A 22154-nucleotide genomic window follows, 5' to 3' on the forward strand; every position below is an offset into this window, starting at 1 on the left:
CTAATCTCATATGAATACCCTTGTGCACTTCTCTCCCGAGGTGTCTGTCTCTTAAAGCGCGACCCGGCAGAAAGACGGAGGCTGCCATTTATTTAGGCACATTAAAGCCCTCACACCCAGAGCCCAGAGGTGTTGCAGAGATAAGAGCCTCAGGTGATTTGTGTCACTTCCTCCTGAAAGTATCTTTAAATGCGGCAGGTGGCCTTTTGTTTTCTCACCTCCACACAGATACTGTATATATGTGTGCATGCATGAATGAACACATACACCCTCACACCATGCTATCCATCTATCTGCCTATCTGCCTTTGTTAAAAGCATTTGAAAAGAGGATGAGATTACTCTCACCTTTGACTCCGACACCATTTTAGTGTCTTCACACTGTTTCACATTATATATTTACTTTATTTAGCTCTTTTTACTCGAAGGTCGGGGTCTTTTCACTCTCCTGCATGCATTTTTTATTGTTTTCCCCCTCAATCTCAGAGGTGTTAGCTTTTGGGATGCAGTAATGTATTCTGCCTCCTCCCTGTTATTGAATCAATGCACATGAAAGCCAGAGAGTATGTGTGTGAGTGCGGGAGGCAGCAAGAGATAGAGACATACAGATAATGACGGAGAGATGAGAGGATCTGAAAGTGATACTCAACATTCAAGGACACTGATACAAGAAGGATGTATTAACAAGACACTATAATGTAGAATTACATGATTTCCTCGTATTTAACAACCTTCCTTGACCCCTGTGGAACAGATGAGGATTTTACTTTGCACACTGGAGTGAATGTAGGACAGCCATCTTTTGAATAAACTCATATTAGGCATTTGGTTATAAACACCCAAAGTGTGCATCTTTAAAATGACCTTGGGCGAGACACTAAACCCTAAACCGATCACTACCAAGACAAACCCATAAATTTCTCAGGCCACAACCCAGCATGGTAGTTCACTGCCATCAGTGTGTGTGTGTGTGTGTGGGTGTGGGTGGGTGTGGGTGTGGGTGTGTGTGGGTGAATGAGAGGCAAACTGTTAAACCCTTTTGGATAAAAATGCTATATCAATGCAGCCATTTACCATTTATTTTTCAGGAATCACGGATCTGCCACTACAACTGCACTTCTCCTCCAACCACAGAGGGCGCTACAACCAAAACAAATGTTTCCCTCATTAATACAAGGCCCTTCTCGTCTGCTCTCGTCAGCCTGTACTGAAAACACAGGGGGAGGAACTTTGACCGGGGTTCTAGTGCTAGTTAGCAGCCTGCAAGCTGTTTTCTGTATTATTTTCATATTTCTCTGTGTTGTTTCATATGCAAAGAGATGTGGTTTATTTATTTACTCAGCTGGCTGTCGTTGGTGATCCAGATATCCTTCGTCACTCTAGCAATAGGTAAGTGCATGCTGAGAATCCCTGCAAGTGCTAACGTGCAGCTACTCTGTGCTTGCTAATGTTAGCGAACCAAGGTAGCAGACGAAGTTGCACCATTTAACGTTGATGGGGCTCCGTTTCACTAAAACTGGAGGGTGTGTTTGCACTGACCAGTGTGTTAATTAAAAATGCAAATACAAACAGTAATGCTTCCCCAAGAATTAATACGTTACGAAAGTCACCTCACCGAGGTAGTGATAACAGCCTACCTGCTTAGCTAGCTAGCTTTCCCACTTACGGGCAACAAAAAGAAATGTATTTTTTCGGTTAAAAAAATGAGATAGTCTCGTGTTTTCGGACTACATACCAGTAAGCAGAAGTACAATAACATACAATAATTATAATTTGTTATGGCCCCATTTCTGAATAGTTTTAGGAGCAGGGAAACCACTTCAGTTATGTTCGCAAGTTGTTAGCTAGCATTTTACGTTCTCTCTCCCTCTCTTGTGAGTCAGCTAGCGTTACAGCTGGGTTATTGACACAAACTAATCAATCAGACGATGCCTCAACAAATAACGTTAATGTGGTCATAAGGTCATACAGTAAATACTAGTCAAAGTATCGACAAGAACGTTACCATGCAAGCTAATATGAACTAGCCAATATTACTTCAGATCCAGCTAACGTTAGCCAGGGGGGGTTTTCGTTTGTTTACATCAGACAACACAGTAGATTAGTTGACGTGCTGGTTACCTAACATGCGTCACATCTCACTGTCACGAACAGTACCAAAAATATGTTGAGTTTGCTCTAAACGTTTGAAACTTAAGTTGCTACGGAGCCTGCCAGTCCACGTTGCTAGTTAGTTACCTGGCCACGTAACACCTGCTGCAGCTGTCAGGCGTGGCCTCTGACGGTCAAACTCTGGTAGTGTCAGTCACAATCGGTCATACTTGTCTCTGTTTTTTAGCTCGTTATACTGCATTAGTGTGGCAGCAGACAGAAGAAACGAGACTGGATGGGTTTGTTGTTGTCCTTTTATTCTCATGCGGGAACACGGATTTCAGATTTCCACGTTAAAGATGAATCCGGCTGAAAAGACAAACTACATTCGACTGAATGATGTCACCTCCCTCTAATAGGGCAATCGCTATTAATGGTTGACAAGTTAGTTAGTAAAACATTTACTAATTGCAACGTAGATCAGTTATAACCCATTGCTAAAACTTTTGGTTTAGGGGATGGTCAAAATCCCAGCATGACAGTTCTTCTTTTCAATGGGCTGTTCAAACACATACTGTCTGGAAAAGGGCTGCAGAGCATCTCTTTATGAATGACTTATTAACATTAATATGGCACACTTAGCTTCTCAGAAGGCGAGAAACTCTTTAGCATTCATCAAGAGATTATTAACATTAATTACTACATTATTAATGCATAAAAACAGTCAGCGAAAGCCAAAAGGATTTCTCACAACCTGGCAACTCAACTTGTTAATAGTTTAGAACTAATCTGTGAATTTAGGAACTTATTTGAGCTGTTAATAAATGCATTAGATAGATTTTTAAACCCTGTGTAAATGGTTTATTATTATTAAGTGGCACTGACATGATTTATTACCAATGACTGCTTTTCTAGCTTTCCTTCCTGCTGTTTGTTGCCACTCATAACTGGCTTTGTAACATTGGAACAATGTGACACTGTAATCAAAACTAGGAGAAAGAGCATGTGTAACCTGTGAGTCACACTTCTTATCAACAGATACAGTTGATGAATAAAGAACAGACGCCTGAGGACAACCAAACTGTGTCTGTAACAGACCTGTCAAACACTAGAGACCGGCTTCATCAGCTTCTTAGTTTGTTTACTTGTTCCTTTTCAAGGCAGGAGGCACAAAGATCAGGGCGAGTGCCTGTCTGCTAGCAGACAAATATGGAGTTCAAAAGCAGAAGGCAAATTGCCGTCCCAATTCTCCTCTCTGTTTTCTTTTGTCTGTCTTTTGGAAAGTGCACATTGCCTTAGCATGTTGAAGCTGTCTCATGAGCCTCTTCTCTGTTAACTGTCACCTTCTCAGCCCCTGGCATACATGTTATGACTAGTCTGATCAATCGCCTGCCTCTTTTCGGCTGTGCTTGGCCTTCATTCCACATGGGCTCAGTAACTGTGGGTTTTTATTAACTTACTCCATTCAGCTGATATTATTTGGCCTGTCTTTGTTGCTTTCTCTTGGCTGTTGACTAGTGTAAGGTATTAAATCTCAGTGTGCACTGGGTACTGACTGAAACTTGTCTTTAGTACTAAGAATAGAAAACCATAAAGTACTGAAAGTTTGCTGTCAGATTCATACTTTTCAGGGTTCAAAATTAACTTTTTGGCATATCTGCCTGTGGCTGGCAGGGTTTTAAATAAAAATCTAACATTTAACATTTCATAATGTTTGAGAACTACCAAGTGATTTATGGAGAAGTATATAAATATTCTTTAAAGTTAAGTATTGAACAATAATGAAATGGCAAATTGAGTTAATACATTTGCTTTTAACCGGTTGTTTGTGTTGGTTTCCAGCACTGATGAGAAATAATTCTGTCTCTCTTTTTGTTGTTTTTCCTGTTTGCCTGTTTATCACTTTATCTTTGTCTTCACTCAGCTGCTGGCCTGTACTACTTGGCAGAACTAATAGAAGAATACACAGTAGCCACCAGTCGAATAATAAAGTACATGATAATGGTGAGTAAGTGGATGTAGGGAGATGTCATTTTTCTTGTGCGCTTGTTTTTAAGAACATGCTGCAGTAAAATATGTGAACAAAGCATGCGTAAAACTTACATTTTGACCGTTTGTGTGAATGTGTCCAGTTCTCCACAGGTGTGCTGGCAGGCCTCTACGTTTTTGAAGGCTTCCCAGTGTTGATGGTGGGAGTCGGCCTCTTCACCAACCTGGTGTACTTCGGCCTCCTGCAGACTTTCCCCTACATACTCCTGAGCTCCCCAAACTTCATCCTCTCCTGTGGTAAGTATGACAGACACTGGCTTTGGATTAAAACAAACTTGTATTAGCATCATCTAAACAAAACAAGACACTTAAAAGCACAGTCAGGATAGATGCTTTCTGTTATTCAAGTGAGAATTGAAAGCTTCTTTTACTTCAGTAAACAAAATAATCTTGTGTGGAATTAGTGAATTGTCGATGCACATTATGACATGTACATGAATATTTATATTGTGTCTTTTCCTTTGTTTTCACCCTCAGTGCTGGTGGTGGTGAACCATTATATGGCCTTCCAGTACTTTGCACAAGAGTATTATCCATTCTCAGAGGTAATTTTATCTCAGGTTTATGATACCATGGACAGTCTTTGATGTAGTGCTTTTTTAATGAATTGATGAAGGATTTTCAGCCATTACAATGTCTCCTATACCTGTCCTATAATCATTCGTTTCTTCCTGACTGGCATCAAGGTGCTGGCATACTTCACCATCTGCCTGTGGGTAATCCCCTTTGCCTTCTTTGTGTCACTGTCAGCGGGGGAAAATGTGCTTCCGTCCACCATGCAACAAGGAGGTGAGCTTTTTTTTCTCCAACCTTGTTGTCTTTACAATGTGGGTAGGTGCAAATAAACAATGTTAAACTTTCCTCCATGTTGCCTGCACTTAGAGCTCCCTGCTCATTTGCTGGCAAAAGCAGTCTTTTGCCGGACATCGGGCTGTTGTTCATGCTACAGATTGCACTTCCAGATTGTTTGCATGCCCACCACCATGTAGCAGAAGTCTGATTAAAAAAGAAAGAAAAAGTGCAGCGCTGATCAAATGTGATTCAAGATTCATTTGTTGGATTGCTGTTAAGCTGTAGCACAAGACACACTGCCCGACTCGCAGTACGTCACCCACCAGCTGGAGCATTGTCGTCCAGTGTGGCACAGTGCACTCTGGTTGTTGTAGGTTTCCTACCTTTACCTTATGTCCAGCAGTGAGATACCTCTCAGAGATTTTTATTTAAAGTGCCCCCCCACAGAAAAAAATCAAGACAACTGTGCACCTCTGTATGTTTTATTGGATTCTGTGCATCTCAACAAGTTGTTTGAAGAATCTCGGAAGTTCTCTGATCCCTTGGACTTATGAAAAACCCAATTTCATTTCATAAAGTTAAAGAACATCATAATCCAGTGAAAATCATGTATCTTAAAGACACGTATCAGGTCTAGCCCATGTGTTACATCTACTCTAGTGGTTAATAGTAGCCTAGCTAGATTAGTTGGTGGAGCACGAGACTCTTAATCTCAGGATCATGGGTTTGAGCCCCATGTCGTGCGTGTTCCCTTTTCTCAGACTCCCTGTGTGGGATCAGTATCGTTCGTTTTATCTTAAACACAAATTACTTTTTTTTACATTATTGTCAGCCACTTTCCATTGCAGAGATTTCAGCCCTGCAAGGGATAAGCGGGTAATGCATAAATGATATTATTAACAGGTGCCATTTTCTTTTTTTGTTTAGATGATGTGGTGTCTAATTACTTCACCAAGGGCAAGAGGGGGAAGAGGTCTGGGATCCTCCTTGTGTTCTCTTTCCTCAAGGAGGCAGTGCTGCCTAGCCGACAGAAAATGTACTGAGGAGCTCAGACTTGGGGCGCAGCCTCGGGTGTCAGGGGTGTCTGAGTGTGTGTATGTGAGAGTAAGGGGGAAGCAGGAAGGACTATGGAAATTTGTTTTCTGGATGGGACTAAAACGAAGCAGTGGCCAAAGTGGAAGAAGAGCACACGACGAAGACGGACCAATGAACAGAACAGAGCTTCCTGCTGGACGAGCCCTCGAGTTTACACAGGCCATGTCCGTCTCTCTTTGTCTTTCTGTCTGTCTGTACTGACTGCCAACAACATCGCATAGAGACCTCACTGAGGGGATCTTGTCTGTAGCGCAGTGCTTTCTAATTGTCATGTTGGACTCCTCCATTTTTTAAGCTTTGGTATAAAAATATGTAAAGTACGTGCAGGGTCTGAAATTAACAACCACCAAAAAACCTGTAAGTTTTGACTTTGGCAGATAAATCCTCATCACTTTCTTCTTGAAATGACCTCTGCTGTCATTTGTGTGTTGCTCACACTTCATCTGATTCAATACACAAAGTAGCATTAGGAGACAAAATATGACTAGTAAAAACTTTACGGCTCCTTAGATAAAGAAGGTGGGTTGATGATAAATGAGACAGCTTTAAGGGCAATTCCGCTATTTTTAATCCCGGATCGTTTAAATAATATGATGCCTAAATGACTAATAGATACAAAAAGTTTTGGAGTTGGTCCAGTAGATCACCTCACTCACCAACACTGTGATTTTTTTAACATGTTATTTCAGATCTGAAGTAACCCTTTAAAACACCAAAGTCACAAAATACAACACAAACTAACTCGCCGATCGAGGCAGCGGTAGACCAGCGACTCCTGTGTTCTCAAAGTAATGTTTTTGTCAATGCAGTGTGGTGGCTTAGATCAGAGCGATTTAACGGCTGTTTTTGGTCGAACAAAAAGGTCTGCCTCTGTAGGGATCCTTTCCATAATGTTGTCAGACACTTAGAATAACAATCTGTGCCTGTCAGTGGCAAAAACAAACACTTTTAGTGGAAATACATTCACCCTCCAAGGGTTTGTTGCAGCCATTACAGTCTGTTTCGCGGCTACCAGCTGTGGCGATCTAATGGACCAATTACAAAACTTTTTGTACTGACTTGTCATGTAGACAGCAAAACATATATATATATATATATATATATATATATATATATATATATATATATATATATATATATATATATATATATATATATATATATATATATATATATAATAAGGCCCAGGTTTTAAAATACCAGAATTACCCTTTACAGTTTCTTTCTGGCTAAATGCTGATTTCCAAGCTTGGATTTTAATGTGAAGTGATTCTAGAAAGGATAAAAGTGTTTTAAGTGGCAAACTAGCTGCAGAAGAAATGCCTTAGGTCGCCACAGAAGTGCTTATTAATATTACTTTGAATGAGAAAGGCAGTCTGAAGTTAAATTGTAAAGCAGGCATGTCAAACTCATTCCATAAAGGGCCGTGTGGCTGCAGGTTTTTGTTCCAACCAAGGAGGAGCACACCAGGCCAACCAATCTACATCAAGGGTTCACTTAGTTATCAGCTGAAGACTGAGACCAACTGATTAATTGATTCCAGCCTGGTGTGCTCCTCCTTGGTTGGAACAAAAACCTGCAGCCACACGGCCCTTTATGGAATGAGTTTGACATGCCTGTTGTAAAGGATCAGCTTCTGATCTATTGAGACATCCTGTTCCAATTACAAGGGGCATCGTGGTATTAATACTTTAAGCCCTGTTCCATCACATCGATGAAAAGGGGTTAATAAAGGCACTTGTAAAGGTTTACTTTTATAACTAAACACGTTTAAATTACAGTGAGCTACAATTGACATCTCTGACATGTGGCCACAAAGAAGTTGCACTTTTTCTTCTTGTCTCACATCTACACTTTAATTAACCACCAGCGCTGTAGTCTGCAACATACCTGTCTTTTTCTGGACTGTTTTTAAAAATTCACAGTAATAACCAACTGATTTTTGTACGTTGAGATAACCTGACATCAAAGTCACATGAAAACACTTCAGTGTGTGTCGGGGACAAAAGCTGCTCGAAGTGGTTTCATAGAATTACTATTAAAGAGACCGAAATTCTTTTTTTTTTTCTTTATCAATTACTGAGTGCGATTCATTGTAGGCTGGAATGCACACAAGTGTATAATAAAATAAGAGATTCTGTTGAAATAACTCACAGATGAAATGGTTCTTTTCACAGGTTGGTGTTCAAGGAAATAAAGGCAAAAATAGATGTACTGATCCTTGTCATTTCCAATTAAATCCAGTTAATTCACCCAGTTAATGTTGAATTTCATTTGCAGAATGATGGATTTTCCAACTGATGTCACACCCTGAGCTCCGCTTCATCAAGAATATGTGTGTCTGTGTGTGTGTCGGACTGTCTACCTGGATGGCATTGTGTTATCCAAGTCCCATATGGCTCAGCCACAGTGGGTGCACCAGGTTGGGGCTTGTGTGCACTTTGACCCCCACTGAGGTGTGAAGTGCTTCATGAAGTAAAAGGAAGAGACAAAACCGCCATACACACACACACACCTTTAGCTGACAGGCCACAGCTCGCAGTTACACACATGCTGTTGACAAGCCCTCACCTGGATCCCGAGTCGGTTCCCTGGGGGGGATCAGTGAAAGTGCAGGGATACATCTGTGACAGGTGACCCAGTTCACTGAGGTTTTCTCACCTTTCACTCACCCCTCCGTTCACCCCACATTTGGAGGTGCAGCGTCTGGAGTGTGTGGCATTTTTAATTTTGTCACTTTGAGCTGAAGTCGTGGGGCAGCAGGATGTTTTGTTACGAGAGGTCTGCTTTTCCGCCTGCTGATACTCTGACGTGAGATTTTACAGATACAAGATTTCCTAGAGTCCTCTAATTAGAATACTTACATGTTAATTTTTTTCTAGTTTCTATTGTCATATACAGCAACTATTATAATATGTTAAATCTAAAAAAAATGCTTCATGTTCTTTCCACCACCAACCAAGTTTGGATGTAAAAAATATCTGAAATACTTAACTACCAGACGAGTTTTAATACATTTCTGAAACACATCCATTACTTTCAGGTCTAGCTGAAGCTCTGTCACTACAGAGTGTGATGATCAGTAGTGTCCAGGCTCCAGCACCTCAGCCAAGTGCATGGCCACCTCTGTCCAGGGGGAGGTGCTCCGCCCCTGGGGGTGTCCTCGACGCCGGACCTCCTCGATCTTCTGTGGCTCAAAAGAGCGAGGGGAGGCAATCCTGGAAGGGAAGGCTCTGGGGAACAACACCCTCTCAAGGACATCCAGAGGCAGGTCAGGGGCGGGGCGAGGTGTACTGTCCCACTTGGTGGCGTACTGAGGCCGCCTGCTGCTGCCATCCCTCCACACTGCAACGCTGTCCCGAAGGTCTGGCACTCTGGGGGGCTTCTCTGGCTGGAGGCCCATGAATATGGTCCAGGGCCTGGTGGATGAGGCCAGAGGTTGCTTGGTGGGTGTGCTCTTGTCCTCCTGAGGGCCTCCCGACTGGTCCTTCAGTGCGTGCTTGGCATGTTTTGGATTAGAACTGTTCAGATCTGATGAGAGGCACTGGGTGTGGTACTGGCTTACCAAGACTCTGGGTGAGAAATCCTTTCGGAGAGGAAACCCTTTCTTGTGTGCCCACTCTGCCATTTTCACATCAATAAGTGTCTGCAAATAAATAGGAAAAAAGTTTGATTAAATTGAAATCGTACACTTAGTACGGATGTATCAAGATTAAGAGAATGTGATGTGAACATTGATCAAATTGTCCAAGACTGTTGAGCTGATTACAACAAGTGTGTTAAATATGTGAATGTTTCTCTGATTCTGTCACAGTTTTGAGGCGATTTGCACATTACCCCTAAATGTGGGATGAAAGGATTTCTGCAACACACGAACTAACCTTTTTATTGAGATCATTCAGCTCGGCCATATCCACGAGATCACAGTACAAAGCTTGTACTAGCGTCCTCTCCTGCATTTCTTTCTTCTTATCTTTGTCCCACATGCAGCTTTTCAGGTACCTACACAAAAACACAGGAAGTCTGTTAAAAAAATCTGTCAATTTTAACTGAACATTTGAATGTGAATTGTTCTTTCAGCTCGTTACCTTGCGACCTTCCTGCGGCACCAGATCCGGGCTAGATCCAGAGGAGTGTGTCCTGTGCTGTCCTGTGCCAACACATCTGCTCCAGCCTGGACGAGGATCTCTGCGCAGTCCAGGAGGCCTTCAGAGGCAGCCAGGTGCAATGGGGTCGTCCCTGAATCTGTGGTACTGGTAATAAGTCAAAATTATTTCAAAAACTCTGCCAAATCTTCATTGTTATCATAATCACCGTCAGTGCATCACAAATATTAAAGCACTTTACTTTGATGAAAAGAGTTTGAATAAAGATCTGAGCACCAGTTTTCTAAACTAACACATAATAGAAAATAAAACCTGCCTAATAACTTACACGTTGACATCTGCCCCATGCTCCAGCAGGTATCTGAGGCAGGAGGAGGCGCTGGGTGCGCTCTGGGAGGACAGAAGCATGTGAACAGGCCGGCGACCCTGGAAATCGCTGCTGTTGATCCACCCCGGCCTGGACTCCACGAGGAGCTGAATGGAAGCCAGCTGGCCATAGAGGCAGGCCACGTGGAGCGCTGGCAGACCCTGGAGGATGAAACACAAAAACAAGCAAGTATTTACTTTGCAGATTAAGCTTTACCCTTGTTCATTTAATTGCATTTTTTTTATTTTTTACTTTACCAGCCACAATAGTAAAATCCAGAAAAATTCAGCATACTGGATGACACATCAATAATCACTTCAAAGCAACTTTTTTCTCACTCAGTACTTCTAAGACTTTTATACTCAAATTGTGTGTGCTGCCTTTCCAAGTATTTGGATTATATTACTGTAGTTAATGGTTATTTTGCAGATTCAGAATAATGATACAAAATACATATAATCAAGGAAAAAATTCGGATGGATTATTTTAGGTTAAGATAAGGTTTTATTGATCCATGGGGGAAATTCACACCCAGCAGTAGAAGACTTAAAGTTAACAACATTACATCGATGCATCAGTAATAATCATGCAGTAATTAATCTGAAATGAGCCATTCTGCATGATGAGTCCTTTCGATTTTAGTGTCCTAAGTATATCTTGATGCGAATGTTTTTGTACTTTTTAATTATTTTAAATGCAGAACTTGTAGTCGCAGCAGGGTATTTGTGTTGTGAGTACTTTTTTCACCACTGCTTTTTGCGTGCATTGGTGTATATTCTACACTATACACTCTTTTCACTACGTACAGCAGCATATCCTTCACCGTACTATGATATTAGGGAGCCTACCTGCTTGTTCACGCTGACATCCAGTCTCTCCAGGCTCCCAACAGCTGGAAACATGTGGCCGTCCGGGGGAGCTCTGTGGGTTAGCTTCCTGCTACAAGGAAACCATACAGAAACTGCGGTTGTAAATGCTAGCGTCGATCACAAGGAACAAGAGAGATTTAAGACAACTTTCCCCAAAATTTAAAACGGCGAACGCTTCCAGTACGATAACTAGCCAGGATAACTAGCAGGTTACACTGAATACAGTCCTGTAACGTTGAAAATGGCCAATATAACTAACTAAGCGCTCAAAGCTGCTAGCTTGACTAATATCTAAAAGTTTAAATGTAGGCTGTACGCACAGAAAAAAAAAATTCTTTACGTTATTTACCAGTTTTTACGTCCGTTACGTCTCCTTTCCCCGGATTTGTTGGCAGGTTCCATGGTTGCATGGCAACGCGGTAACCAGGAAGTGAACCCTGATTTACAACAGCTTTCTGATTTAGGTAAGAGATATTACAGATATCCAATATGTCATTACTTAATCTGAGGTGCGTACTTGAGTTTAACCTATAGTTTATGGTGTCTTCTTTTATTTAGTCCCATGAGGACTTTCCCCAACGGATTTAGTACAGGCTTGGTAAACCTTTTTTTCTTAACACAGTTAAAGAGGATATAAACCTTTCTGTAAGGGTAGACTTATCTTTCTGTTTTGTAAGCTGATAAAAAAAAAAATCTTATTTCTTAATTTCTTATTTCATTTTCTTGGTTTTGCACTGTATAGTCACGATACAGCAGTCCCATACTTCTTATTTGGGGTCCATTTTTTTCATTTTTTAAAAATGTAACTAAAGCAATAAGTTGAATTTTAGATATAAACTGTGAATTGAAAGAACTTTCTTATTTTTTGACTTATTTATGCTGAAATATAGCAAACAGGCTGCACGTGCCCAATTCAGAAAAGAAAACGTGGTAAATGAGTATCCTGGGACAGCCACCTGATGTAAGACTATTTTTATGCAGCCACAACACTGAACATCATAGCTATAGCCTTCAGAATTGCTAGCTGTTCTTCCATCTCTTGAATAAAACTGAAAATAAAAGCCCACTTACAGTACAGCATGTTCGGTAACACATGTTGTGTTTGAGTCATTGTAATGGCTTGTGACTGACACAGGCAGATGAGTGGCCGCAGGCACGGCAGAAACGGATACTTCCACCCTCCCGTGTAGTCCGCAGCTCTCTCCTCATACATGGTGAGCTTGTATTGATGGTGCATTAGGATTGTCAGCTCGCACTTGGCCCCGAGTAAAGCAGATCGATCCTGCCAATGCTGTGGAGGCCTCAGACGGCCCATTCATTCCACTGCAGCCCAGACCCGCAGTACAGATATGTTCTCCATGTCTCTGTGGGGCTGAGGGGTCGATGAGCTCATCAGGCAGCGGGGCCTCTCTGATCACTGCCATTGACCGGTTGACCCCTGTCTGAACTTTGGGTACATGTGTGAGAGAACAATGTCTGTCATGGCAGAGATGGTACTATTGTTTGGATTTAGCACGTGTTCACATTATTTACTTTTTAGCAATTCTGAATTCAGGAGATTCAGAAGATTGAGGACCACCTGACTCACTTAAATCTACCTTATTGTAGAGTTATGGTTGTCAAATGTTTGGGTTTTTTCATGCAGTTCTCAAATACCTTTATTATACCAAAATAAATGAGACAAAGGAGAAACAAGTAAAACGACTTACGTAGCTGTACTGTAAAGGAGTGACAAAAACTGCTGTTACAATACAACAACCACTATCATCACCATTGTCATTGTCACCATCATCATCACAATGACAGTTACTGGGCATCTTTTTCTTTATTTTCAGTTCAACGTCCACTTTCTATCTTCTTCTGGAGCTTTCCACCGCATCTCACTAACTACTCTTTTCCAGACTAACATAACTGTCTTAAAACTGCTGTATATTTTCATTCAGTCCTTTAATTTGTGACTTTCCCTTTTATTCTCTGTCTTTCTCAGTCTCTCAAAGCCATCAAGATCCATTGGAGGGTCAAGGACAGGGCACGGACCCCTGGCTTTCTGCTCCGAGCGCCAACCCCCCCAGCGCCTTCGCCTTTATCACAACACGGCTATTCTGCTTCTTCGGTGACACATGCATGTGTGTGCGCAGAAAGTGAGTAAACCGTGTGTGTGTATGTGCACATGAGTGTGTACACAGTACATGTGAGTGTATATGAGTTAACAGTAAGAGAACAGCATGGCCCCGCTGCAGCCTCTGTGGCTTCCCTCGACCTCGGTCACATGTCATGGAGGTTGTACGGAACCTTTATTGTAGAGCTCTTTCATGTTTGACTTTCAGCGCAATTCCCTGGACAACAACCCCCAACATGACCTCTTTCTTCTGACAGTTGAGTGTGAGTGAGTGTGCATGCATGTGTGTGTGTGTGTTTGTTTGTGTGTTTGATTGTCCATGTACTGTCAGATTCAGTCTGTATGAGCGTATGCTCCTTAAAAGCACCAAAACCTTAAAAGCTTTCTGCCACATGACGTCTGTCGCTTAGTTTCCAAGACATGTAGATTATACCTACAGTTTATGTGAGTGTTTTGATTCTAAATTCAAAGATGTACCTTCTCAATTTCTCCTTCCTGCTTGAAATGCTCATTGTGCTCAAAATACAATGAAACCTGTGCATGTGCGTGTGTGCATGCAGTGAGCGTGCATGCATGCATTAGCTACTGCACATTCAGTTGGTGCAGAGCAGATTAGCAACGGGCCGATCAGAGATGTCTAAACCTGCTTAGGGCAAGGATGAAAATGAGATCATGTCCCAGCAGGCTTGCGGCAGGCTCTCTCATTGGTCTGTTACATCATCCAATCACATCCCATCTGTCTTTATTGGTGGCGCAGTAGAAGCTTCTGCTTGGCTAGTGGCTCCTGGCCAACTGGCTATCAGATCTCAGTGCACATGGGATGGAAATGCATTCAGTGTTGTGTGTTCTAAACACTTTTTTTTGTTATGTATGAAATTGTGTCCCTTCATTTGGGGTTTTGGATAGTAAGGGGATGACAGGAAAGGAAGGGGCATGCAATAAAGGTCATTGGCCAGAAACAAACAGGGGACATTGGCTTCCGAGGCACCCTCAGTTTGGGTTTTTGTCAGGATTTAGCTTCACTTTATGGGCTCTCTCTCATGCTGGGAATACATGTTCTATGGGAAAATATATTGATTTCACTGCAAAATGAAGACAACTTCCTTAAAAGATCACCATTTAATGGTATATAGGACATTTTTATGTTAAAAAAAAGTATTGTGGTCGTATCAGTGAGTGAGAATTTCAAGAAGGCACAAGATGGAGAGCAGAAGCAGTGAACAGAGAGGGAGAAAGGAGGTAAAGAGGGTTAAAGTGAGACTGTGGAAAACACAGAAAACAGAGCGAAGGAGAACATGAGGAGTAGGTACTAGAGTGAACCCACGGCCTTGATATGCCTTCATATTTAATGATCTGCCTTACAAGGACCCTTTGCCCCTGGGGCTTCTGAACTCTGCTTGTGTAAGTGCGCTGATGCCCTCACTTTTCTCCTTCTCCCTCCCTCCTCCTCTGGTCCTCCTCCCTCTTTTGCTACCACATCTTTTTTTTACTTTTACTCCATCCCTTAGCTCCTCCTTCTGTCTCTTTTTCCTCCTCCTCCTCTCTCTCCCTCTCTCTCTCTCTGTGCCTCATGCTCAGCCAGGCGGCAGCGCGCTAATGCACCATGGCACATTCTGCAGCTCCGAGTCACAATGCGACGAGGCTTTGCGCAGTGACCGCACGGCGACCTCCCTCAGTATCGCTGCACACAGGCGTTGTGCTGTACCGGGGCCTGTTCAGGGCAAGGATGGAGGCGATGCGTGGGGTGGGATGGCGTATGAGTGGTGGGGGCGGGATAGAGGATGAAGGAGGAGAGGAAGAGAGAAGAAGAAGCAGGGCACTGCCAGTGACAGGTATGATCAGATCAAATGACAGTGAGATAAATGGACTGCCAGCTGAGAAGGGCTGAAGCACCCTAAGTTCCTCCCTCCAAAAAGACATTTTTGAGACACGTGTGAATTATCAAAGTGTCAAACCAGAGGAGGTACCGTGCTCATGTGTGCAGTTGTAGCACGTGGAGCACACAACAAGCATGAACGAATGCCCCTGTGACCAGATTATTCTGTGAGTCATGAATGTGGATTCTTGAATAGCGGAAAGCAAATATTTTTGCACCTGTCGATGACCCAACAGCTGAGCCACCACTGCTGCTGACGATCTCGGTTCTCTCAACGATTATTTTAAGTGTTGCTCCTTCAATAATCGTCCTGGGAGGAGGAAGAAAACAGGTTATCCTGGCTTTTGCTCTTTCTGCTGCAGGGGTTGGGTATCCTTACTCTTACCTCTCCTCTCCTTTCCTGAGGTCAGGCCACGCTCCTTCAGCCCCGAGGTCCTGACAGACATCCCGCCATCACACCTTCCCATGATCCCGACCTTTTTTCCACATCCCTCGCACACGTTCCTCTCAATCCTCACAGTTCAGCGGAAATGGCCGGAGGGAAGGAGAGAGATAAAAGGACTGAGATAGTGAGAAAAAGAGTGAGGGAGGCCTTAAAGGTCAGTGTTACCATGGCGGACAGGAAAAGAGGCGTGCGTTTGTCTATGCATGGGAGGAGATTGTAAAGCTCCGGCTAGCTCATGGCAGACCTGTCCCGTTTTATTTATTTGTAAGTCGTGATTACTCTCAAGAGGGCAGCATGTCTCTCCTCCATCAAACCTGAGGGGGATTCTGTCCATCTGTTGGCTGTCACAGCTTTCAAGCCGGCCTGCCATAGGCTGTACACCTGATAACAGTGAGCTCCACTCTACTAAAAGTCATCCACTAATCTTCAGCAGTTGTTGGAATAAAACAGATGCTTGGATTAAATATGGTGGAGATACATGAACGACAGTTTAGTGCTATAGTTACATGCTTTACAGCTGTGAGTATCCTGGAATAAAGTCACTATATTATTATTTATTACCATAATGTAAATTGAACAGATTTTAATTCTCTGCTCCAGATCACTAACAGACGATGTGTGTGCTTCCAGGTTTTAGAATTAAATGTCAAATCCAGATTCAAATACCCCAAAACCTTGCTGAGTTAAAAAAAATTCTAATCCTGAATTGATTAGGGCACGTTTCTCATTTACAGCCTGTAATAAAGTTAGATTTAGGGGCGATATAATCAAAATCCTGATTTCTATGTGAGAGTCATATACAACCCTGTTTCCAAAAAAGTTAGCACACTGTGTAAAACGTAAATAAAAAAGTATTTCAGTCATTTGCAAACAAATTGTGTTGTCCTTTATACAATCATACGTTCACAGAGTGTTGAGCCTTGCTCCATCCTTGCCTGTCAATGAGCCTTTACAGGATGCAGCTTTCATACGCAATCATGATACATCACCTGTTACCAATTAACTTGTTCCAAACAGGTGTTTTTGGAGCGTTCCACATCTTTCCCAGTCTTTGGTTGCTCCTGTCCTAACTTGTTTGAAACGAGTTGCTGCATCAAATTCAGAATAAGCAGATATTTACAAAATCAATCAAGCTGATGAGGTAAAACATTAAATATATTGTCTTTGAACTGTTTTCAGTTGAGTATATGTCAGAAAGGATGAACAAAATTATCACATTATGTTTTACATAGTGTCCAAACTTTTTTGGAGTCAGGGTTATAGGATAGTATTGCAGTTGGTATTTCCTTCCCCTCCCACATGAACCTCCTGGACTTTGCCATGACCTCAGAGTTTACTGGTTCAGCTGCTGTGTGAACTCACACTCTGGTTGAGTGTAAAGCTGTGAAGATCAACCGCTCAGCAACACCATTAACAAGGTCAAATTTACATGTACTTCATACACACCTTCTCTGCCAGGAAACTGCAGAGGTCACTGCTTTGCACTATTAAGATGCACATGAACATAAAGCATTGAGAGACAAACCGAAACGCAACCACCACGACACACGCTATTTAAATGTGCTAATGCTGCATGTGCGTGCAGTTGCATTGATGTGATGTATGCATTGCATGTGATTGCTTTCCCTTACACGCATGTGTGTTGCCACTGACACCATGACCCTCTCTAACATGGCGGTCTCTCCGCTTCTATCCAGGTCACAGAGCATTGGCTCGTCCCGGTTCATCAGCAGGGCAACGCTTCACAAAGCCTATTGTTCCCGTGACACGCATCCTGATTATATTCATAAAAAGTGGTGCTGGTAAAGATAACACGACATAAAAATGCAAATGCCATTGGGACAGCGATACCACAACAGCTTCGGGACAGTCAGCCACTTTATAATATGTACACAGTCTGCCTCGACAAACATGACACGACAAGAAGCGAAAGACGCTCACAGAGCCCTGCACACAGTGTAAATGGTATTTTTTGCCTGAGGTTTTTCATCTATTCAATTAAAGTGCTTGTATTTTGCTCATTTTATGAAGGAGCTGGAATGAGGCCAACATAAACACACTAAGCTGACAAGGTGGGTGGAGGGAGGTTTGCCTTTCAAACAGATGGTTGATAGCTAGACAGCTATCTGATGATCTGATGATCTCCTCCTAAAAACTGTGTTCTGACAGTTACTGCACCCCTTCTGAGAGATACAGCAACCCCAATCACCTAATTACCGCCTTAAATAATTCAACAGCATAGCGGCTACATGCAGAAACATTGAAATTAATTTGGACCTACAAGACTGAAAGGATGTAGCCTCACACCCTGTGTAGGACATGTTGATCGCTGTATTATTGATGCTGAGTGTTTTATCAAGCTCAACTGACGCTGAAACAGACCTAAACTTAACCCCAAAGGCTTTACATTTCATAATTTACACATAAACCAGAACATTATTACACATTATTTGAATACTAGAGATAATTCATTGGTATCGATTCTTTGTAAAAGTGCTATTTTGAACACATGCATGTACTTTATTACAAAATTCCTTTGTGAATTCCACTGGAAATATCAGCTCATCTAAATCTCATCAATAATCAGCAAGATGTGTGTCTGTTTATGATCGTTGGATGTAAAATGAGTAGAAAAACACCTCACTCGAGGAGATTTCTTGATTTGTCTATAATCTCCTGGTGTGAATCTAATTAGGTAAAAGAAAATTACAAAAATACATTTGTGTTCAGAGTATTTAAAAAAAAAGGTACTTCATTCTAATTAGTGTTGAATGAATAGGTTCTATCACCAGAGTGTTTACTTTTCACAGAGAAAGAAAATAGTGTTGTTTTCCTGCTTGAAAGTGAGCATTTTTCACATTATCAGGCTGATTATGAAAAGGGTTCATAAGTTCAAGAGGTTGGAGGAAGAATTCCCCTCTCAGCAGATGTAAAAATCCCCAGTGTCGGAGTTAAAACACTTTTAAAGTTCAAGGCTGCAAGACATCACGGACGCAAAGTTCAGGCAAACTTCTCCCATTAAAAAAGGAAACCCTGTAAGAGCTGACAGTCAAATGCCTGAAGAATGTAAAGCATCAATTCAGCGTCTTTCCACAAGACTCCATTACTCCATTTGCTGCAGCTGAAAGGTTTATTTGGTGTTTCTGGTGATTCAAATCTTTTCACTCTTCTTTTAACTGCAAGTGGCAACCCATCCATCCTATAAAGCAGACATGTTGTTGATTTACACATCCAGCAGACACAGAACAACATCAGCATTAATTGAGAGTCCTTTTTTTTTTGGCAGCTTGGCAAATCAAGTGTAATATTCACTTATCTTTTTGCTCCGTTTTGGTCTCCATCATCTGCTGTGGGAAACACCAGGCTCTTTAGCTGCTAAATGCTCCACTATGTTCACCAGCTATTCGCTGGCGTTGTCTTGTCTGCTGTTTGGTGCTGGGCAGGGTAGCGTCAGATGGTTTTAGAGCGGCTTTGTTGTGATGGAAAAACAATAAAGTTGTGGGCCATAAAACCAAAACAACGAGCTTAAGGATGTTAAAGCGCATCTTAGAGCTGAGGGGAGCTGCTGAGTTTGGTGATTATTATCTGTGACACCTTACACTGTCATCTAACCTATTGTTAATATAGAAATATTGATAAGAGCAGCTTTAAGTAGACGTAAAATGACTGACTCAGTTGTGAAAAAGAGAGAAAACATGCTTTCTCATTCTCATTTGTTGTTCCCGCCCTCATACATGCTATACAGAATGTCTGTTAGCATGTGTGTGTGTGTGTGTGTGTGTGTGTGGGTCGGCCTTGTGTGTGTGATCCTCACCTCCCCCAGCATCCCCCGCAGTGCCGACACTAGGGTCTGCCACCCTTCTTGTCCAGCTCCTCTTACGGGGGGTCGCGACATCGGCGGGGCACAGAGCAGCAGAGTTTGATCCCGTCTGGCATGTTTGGGCTCTCTCTGCATTTTCAGTCGAATCTGCAGGCCGACACCCATTGTTCTGTGTGTATTATGTTCGTGCAACCAGTGTGTGTTTTTGTATCCATGACGATGCCAGTTCTTTTTTTTTATCACATCCCCGCAGCTCCATGCGCTTCCCTGCTGTCACACGTTAACTGTATATCCACCGCAACATGTGGTGTTACGCCATATGGTTCAGACACTCTGTCAGATGTACTGTTTATCACTCTGTGTGCTTATTATATTTAATAAACACACATTTATATGATCTTATTTAATCTAATTTGCAAGTGTGTGGATGCTGCTCATGTGCTCACTCGGTTCTCTTCATGCGAGTGTGGAGGCCTTCGTGTGTTTTGTTATGCGTTCGCACACCCTCGGGGAAAGCGGTGTGACCCATAAAGCCGGCCCGTGAGCATGCTCAGTGTTGCCTCCCTGCATCGGGTGAGGGTGTCTGCAGATGATTGACCCGAGGTCGCCCTCACAATTGTGAGCCAAGTGTGAAAAGAAGTCTGGGAAATCAGGGTGAAATCACACCCCGGACGGGAGTCTGGCTCCTCTGGTTCTCAGGTGTACTCTCACCTCAGATGATGCTAATGTGCAGAGAGGAGAACTGATTCGAAAGGATCCATGTCTGCTAAAGGCTACCATTGTTCTCTCTCTTCTCTATCATCTCAAACACCAGTGGTTCAGAGTTTTAAAAGCGATGTAAAATTCCCCTGGAGACATGCAGCCGTACAGTAGAGTGTGTGAGTTGTGGCGGCTTCCCTTAGGTGAAGAAAAAGAAAGCTGTTGATTCAATGGTTAACTACTGTTAAATTGTTTTAATTGGTGGATAATCACCAAATAAGAATCATTGTGTTTTTGTTGCCTTGGAATAAGCTCTTTATATCTACAGAGGGAGCTGGCCCTCTTTCACTGAGTCTGCCATGTTGCACCACCATGTTCCTACATTAGTCCAGAACGGACAAAGAAAACACTGGCTGTAACGAGGGCCTTTCCTTCATGTTCATGAGTTGTGCTGCCACTGGTTGCAATCTGCTGCCCCACCACTAGATGCCACTAAGTCCCACACACTGGACCTTAAAGGTTTCAGTTGCATCCTGCTGTGCAATGTCACTGGGATATTTTTTGCAACAGGGTGTTATTTTTGGAAAAAGTGACCACGAAAACCAGTCATAGTCAGAGGACATTACATAGACTTACTTTCATTTCCTGGAGATGTGCCCAAGCCCTAACCATACTCTAACCTAAACCCAAGTCTTCACCCTAAAATTTGATGATTTTCATCATGGAGACTTGAATTTTGAAAAATCACTCTTTGCTTGACATGGTCATAACAGAAATATCCAACCAGTGATGATGACTAACAAGTTGGGAAACACTCATCTTTAATGCTAAACCGGCTATTATTACTGCAAAGACATAGTACGTGAAGAAAAGTGGGACATAACTGCTACTATAAACTTGATTCTGATCAATAACAGCTATATATGCACACATCTGAATAATCTGTTTGTCCAACAGTACCTCCCTCATCTTCTTCATCGTCTACCTGCTCCGCTCCAGATGCCTCTACCCTTCAGCAGCTGCATGCTTTTATATCACTGCGATGGTGCTCTCAGGCAGTGAGAGGAAATGACACCTCACCTCACCCACACTGCCAACAACGCAGGCTTTTAAAAACCTCCCCGGTCCTTCCCTCAGCCGTGTCCTCGCCAATATTACACCGCCAGCCTAAGAGCAGCGCTCCCTGCTCTGCTCTGACCTAATGGGCTGTGAGGCAGCAAAGGGAGGGGGGACTGACTACCTTGCACCTCTATCTGCCTTTTCCCTCCTCGGTCTTCACCTAGCTTTTGGTTTGATTTCTGTAGTTCAAGCTCTGAAAAGAACAATCTGGGATTTAGCTCTACCCTTTTAGTATTTTTGTCACTGAATTTTCTGGTCTAAATACAGAACCTGCAAACCAAGTTCACATGCAGATTCCAGAGCTTTTGGGGCAAAATCCTCCAGTGCAGATGATGTGAAAGATTTTGAAATAGCAGCATTTTAACCTGTGTTTCTGCACTGTAGCCAGCTTCAATCAAAGACAATATTCACACACAAACACAGACGCTGGAGTGAAGGTGACTGTTTGCAGCTCAGATATCCAGCTGTTCGCACACTTGAAGTGCTCAAAATCAGATTGGGGTTAGCCTGAGGGTGGTGGTGGGAGAGAGCTGAGGAGAGCAGTGAGAGAAAGAAAGCGAGAAAGGATGAGAAGGAAAAGAAGAACACAGTGAAAGATTATGAAGACAACGGCTTAAAAGAGGGAATCTCTGCCCTACAGGGAATAGTAGCTTAATCCGCTACACCTTATAGTGTAGTAGTAGTGTAGTAATATACTGTAAGATGGTG

The 22154-nt window shown here is 42.5% G+C and overlaps 2 protein-coding genes across 3 annotated transcripts; one reads left to right on the top strand and one right to left on the bottom strand.

Moving 5' to 3' along the window:
- The first annotated feature begins 59 nt into the window (after nucleotides 1–59).
- Nucleotides 60–7139, top strand: tex261 (testis expressed 261). 2 transcript variants are annotated; one of them, XM_041965204.1, is made up of 7 exons: nucleotides 60–153; nucleotides 1088–1388; nucleotides 4015–4094; nucleotides 4223–4376; nucleotides 4617–4684; nucleotides 4826–4928; nucleotides 5859–7139. In XM_041965204.1, the coding sequence occupies exons 2-7, from the start codon at nucleotides 1319–1321 to the stop codon at nucleotides 5972–5974; spliced, it is 591 nt and encodes a 196-aa protein (XP_041821138.1). In that variant the 5' UTR covers nucleotides 60–153; nucleotides 1088–1318; the 3' UTR covers nucleotides 5975–7139. The 2 variants fall into 2 exon arrangements, with proteins under 2 accessions (XP_041821138.1, XP_041821139.1); XM_041965205.1 differs by lacking the exon at nucleotides 60–153 and having other exon boundaries at nucleotides 1079–1388.
- Nucleotides 7140–9105: 1966 nt separating this feature from the next.
- ankrd53 (ankyrin repeat domain 53) lies at nucleotides 9106–11770 on the bottom strand. Its single transcript, XM_041965615.1, has 6 exons — nucleotides 11718–11770; nucleotides 11348–11438; nucleotides 10461–10660; nucleotides 10115–10279; nucleotides 9908–10028; nucleotides 9106–9672 (listed from the first exon to the last, which is right to left on the bottom strand). The coding sequence occupies exons 1-6, from the start codon at nucleotides 11768–11770 to the stop codon at nucleotides 9106–9108; spliced, it is 1197 nt and encodes a 398-aa protein (XP_041821549.1).
- Between the last annotated feature and the right edge of the window lie 10384 nt (nucleotides 11771–22154).

The sequence above is a fragment of the Chelmon rostratus genome, chromosome 23 (assembly GCF_017976325.1).
Source record: "Chelmon rostratus isolate fCheRos1 chromosome 23, fCheRos1.pri, whole genome shotgun sequence".
In the NCBI taxonomy this organism is placed as follows: domain Eukaryota; kingdom Metazoa; phylum Chordata; class Actinopteri; order Chaetodontiformes; family Chaetodontidae; genus Chelmon; species Chelmon rostratus.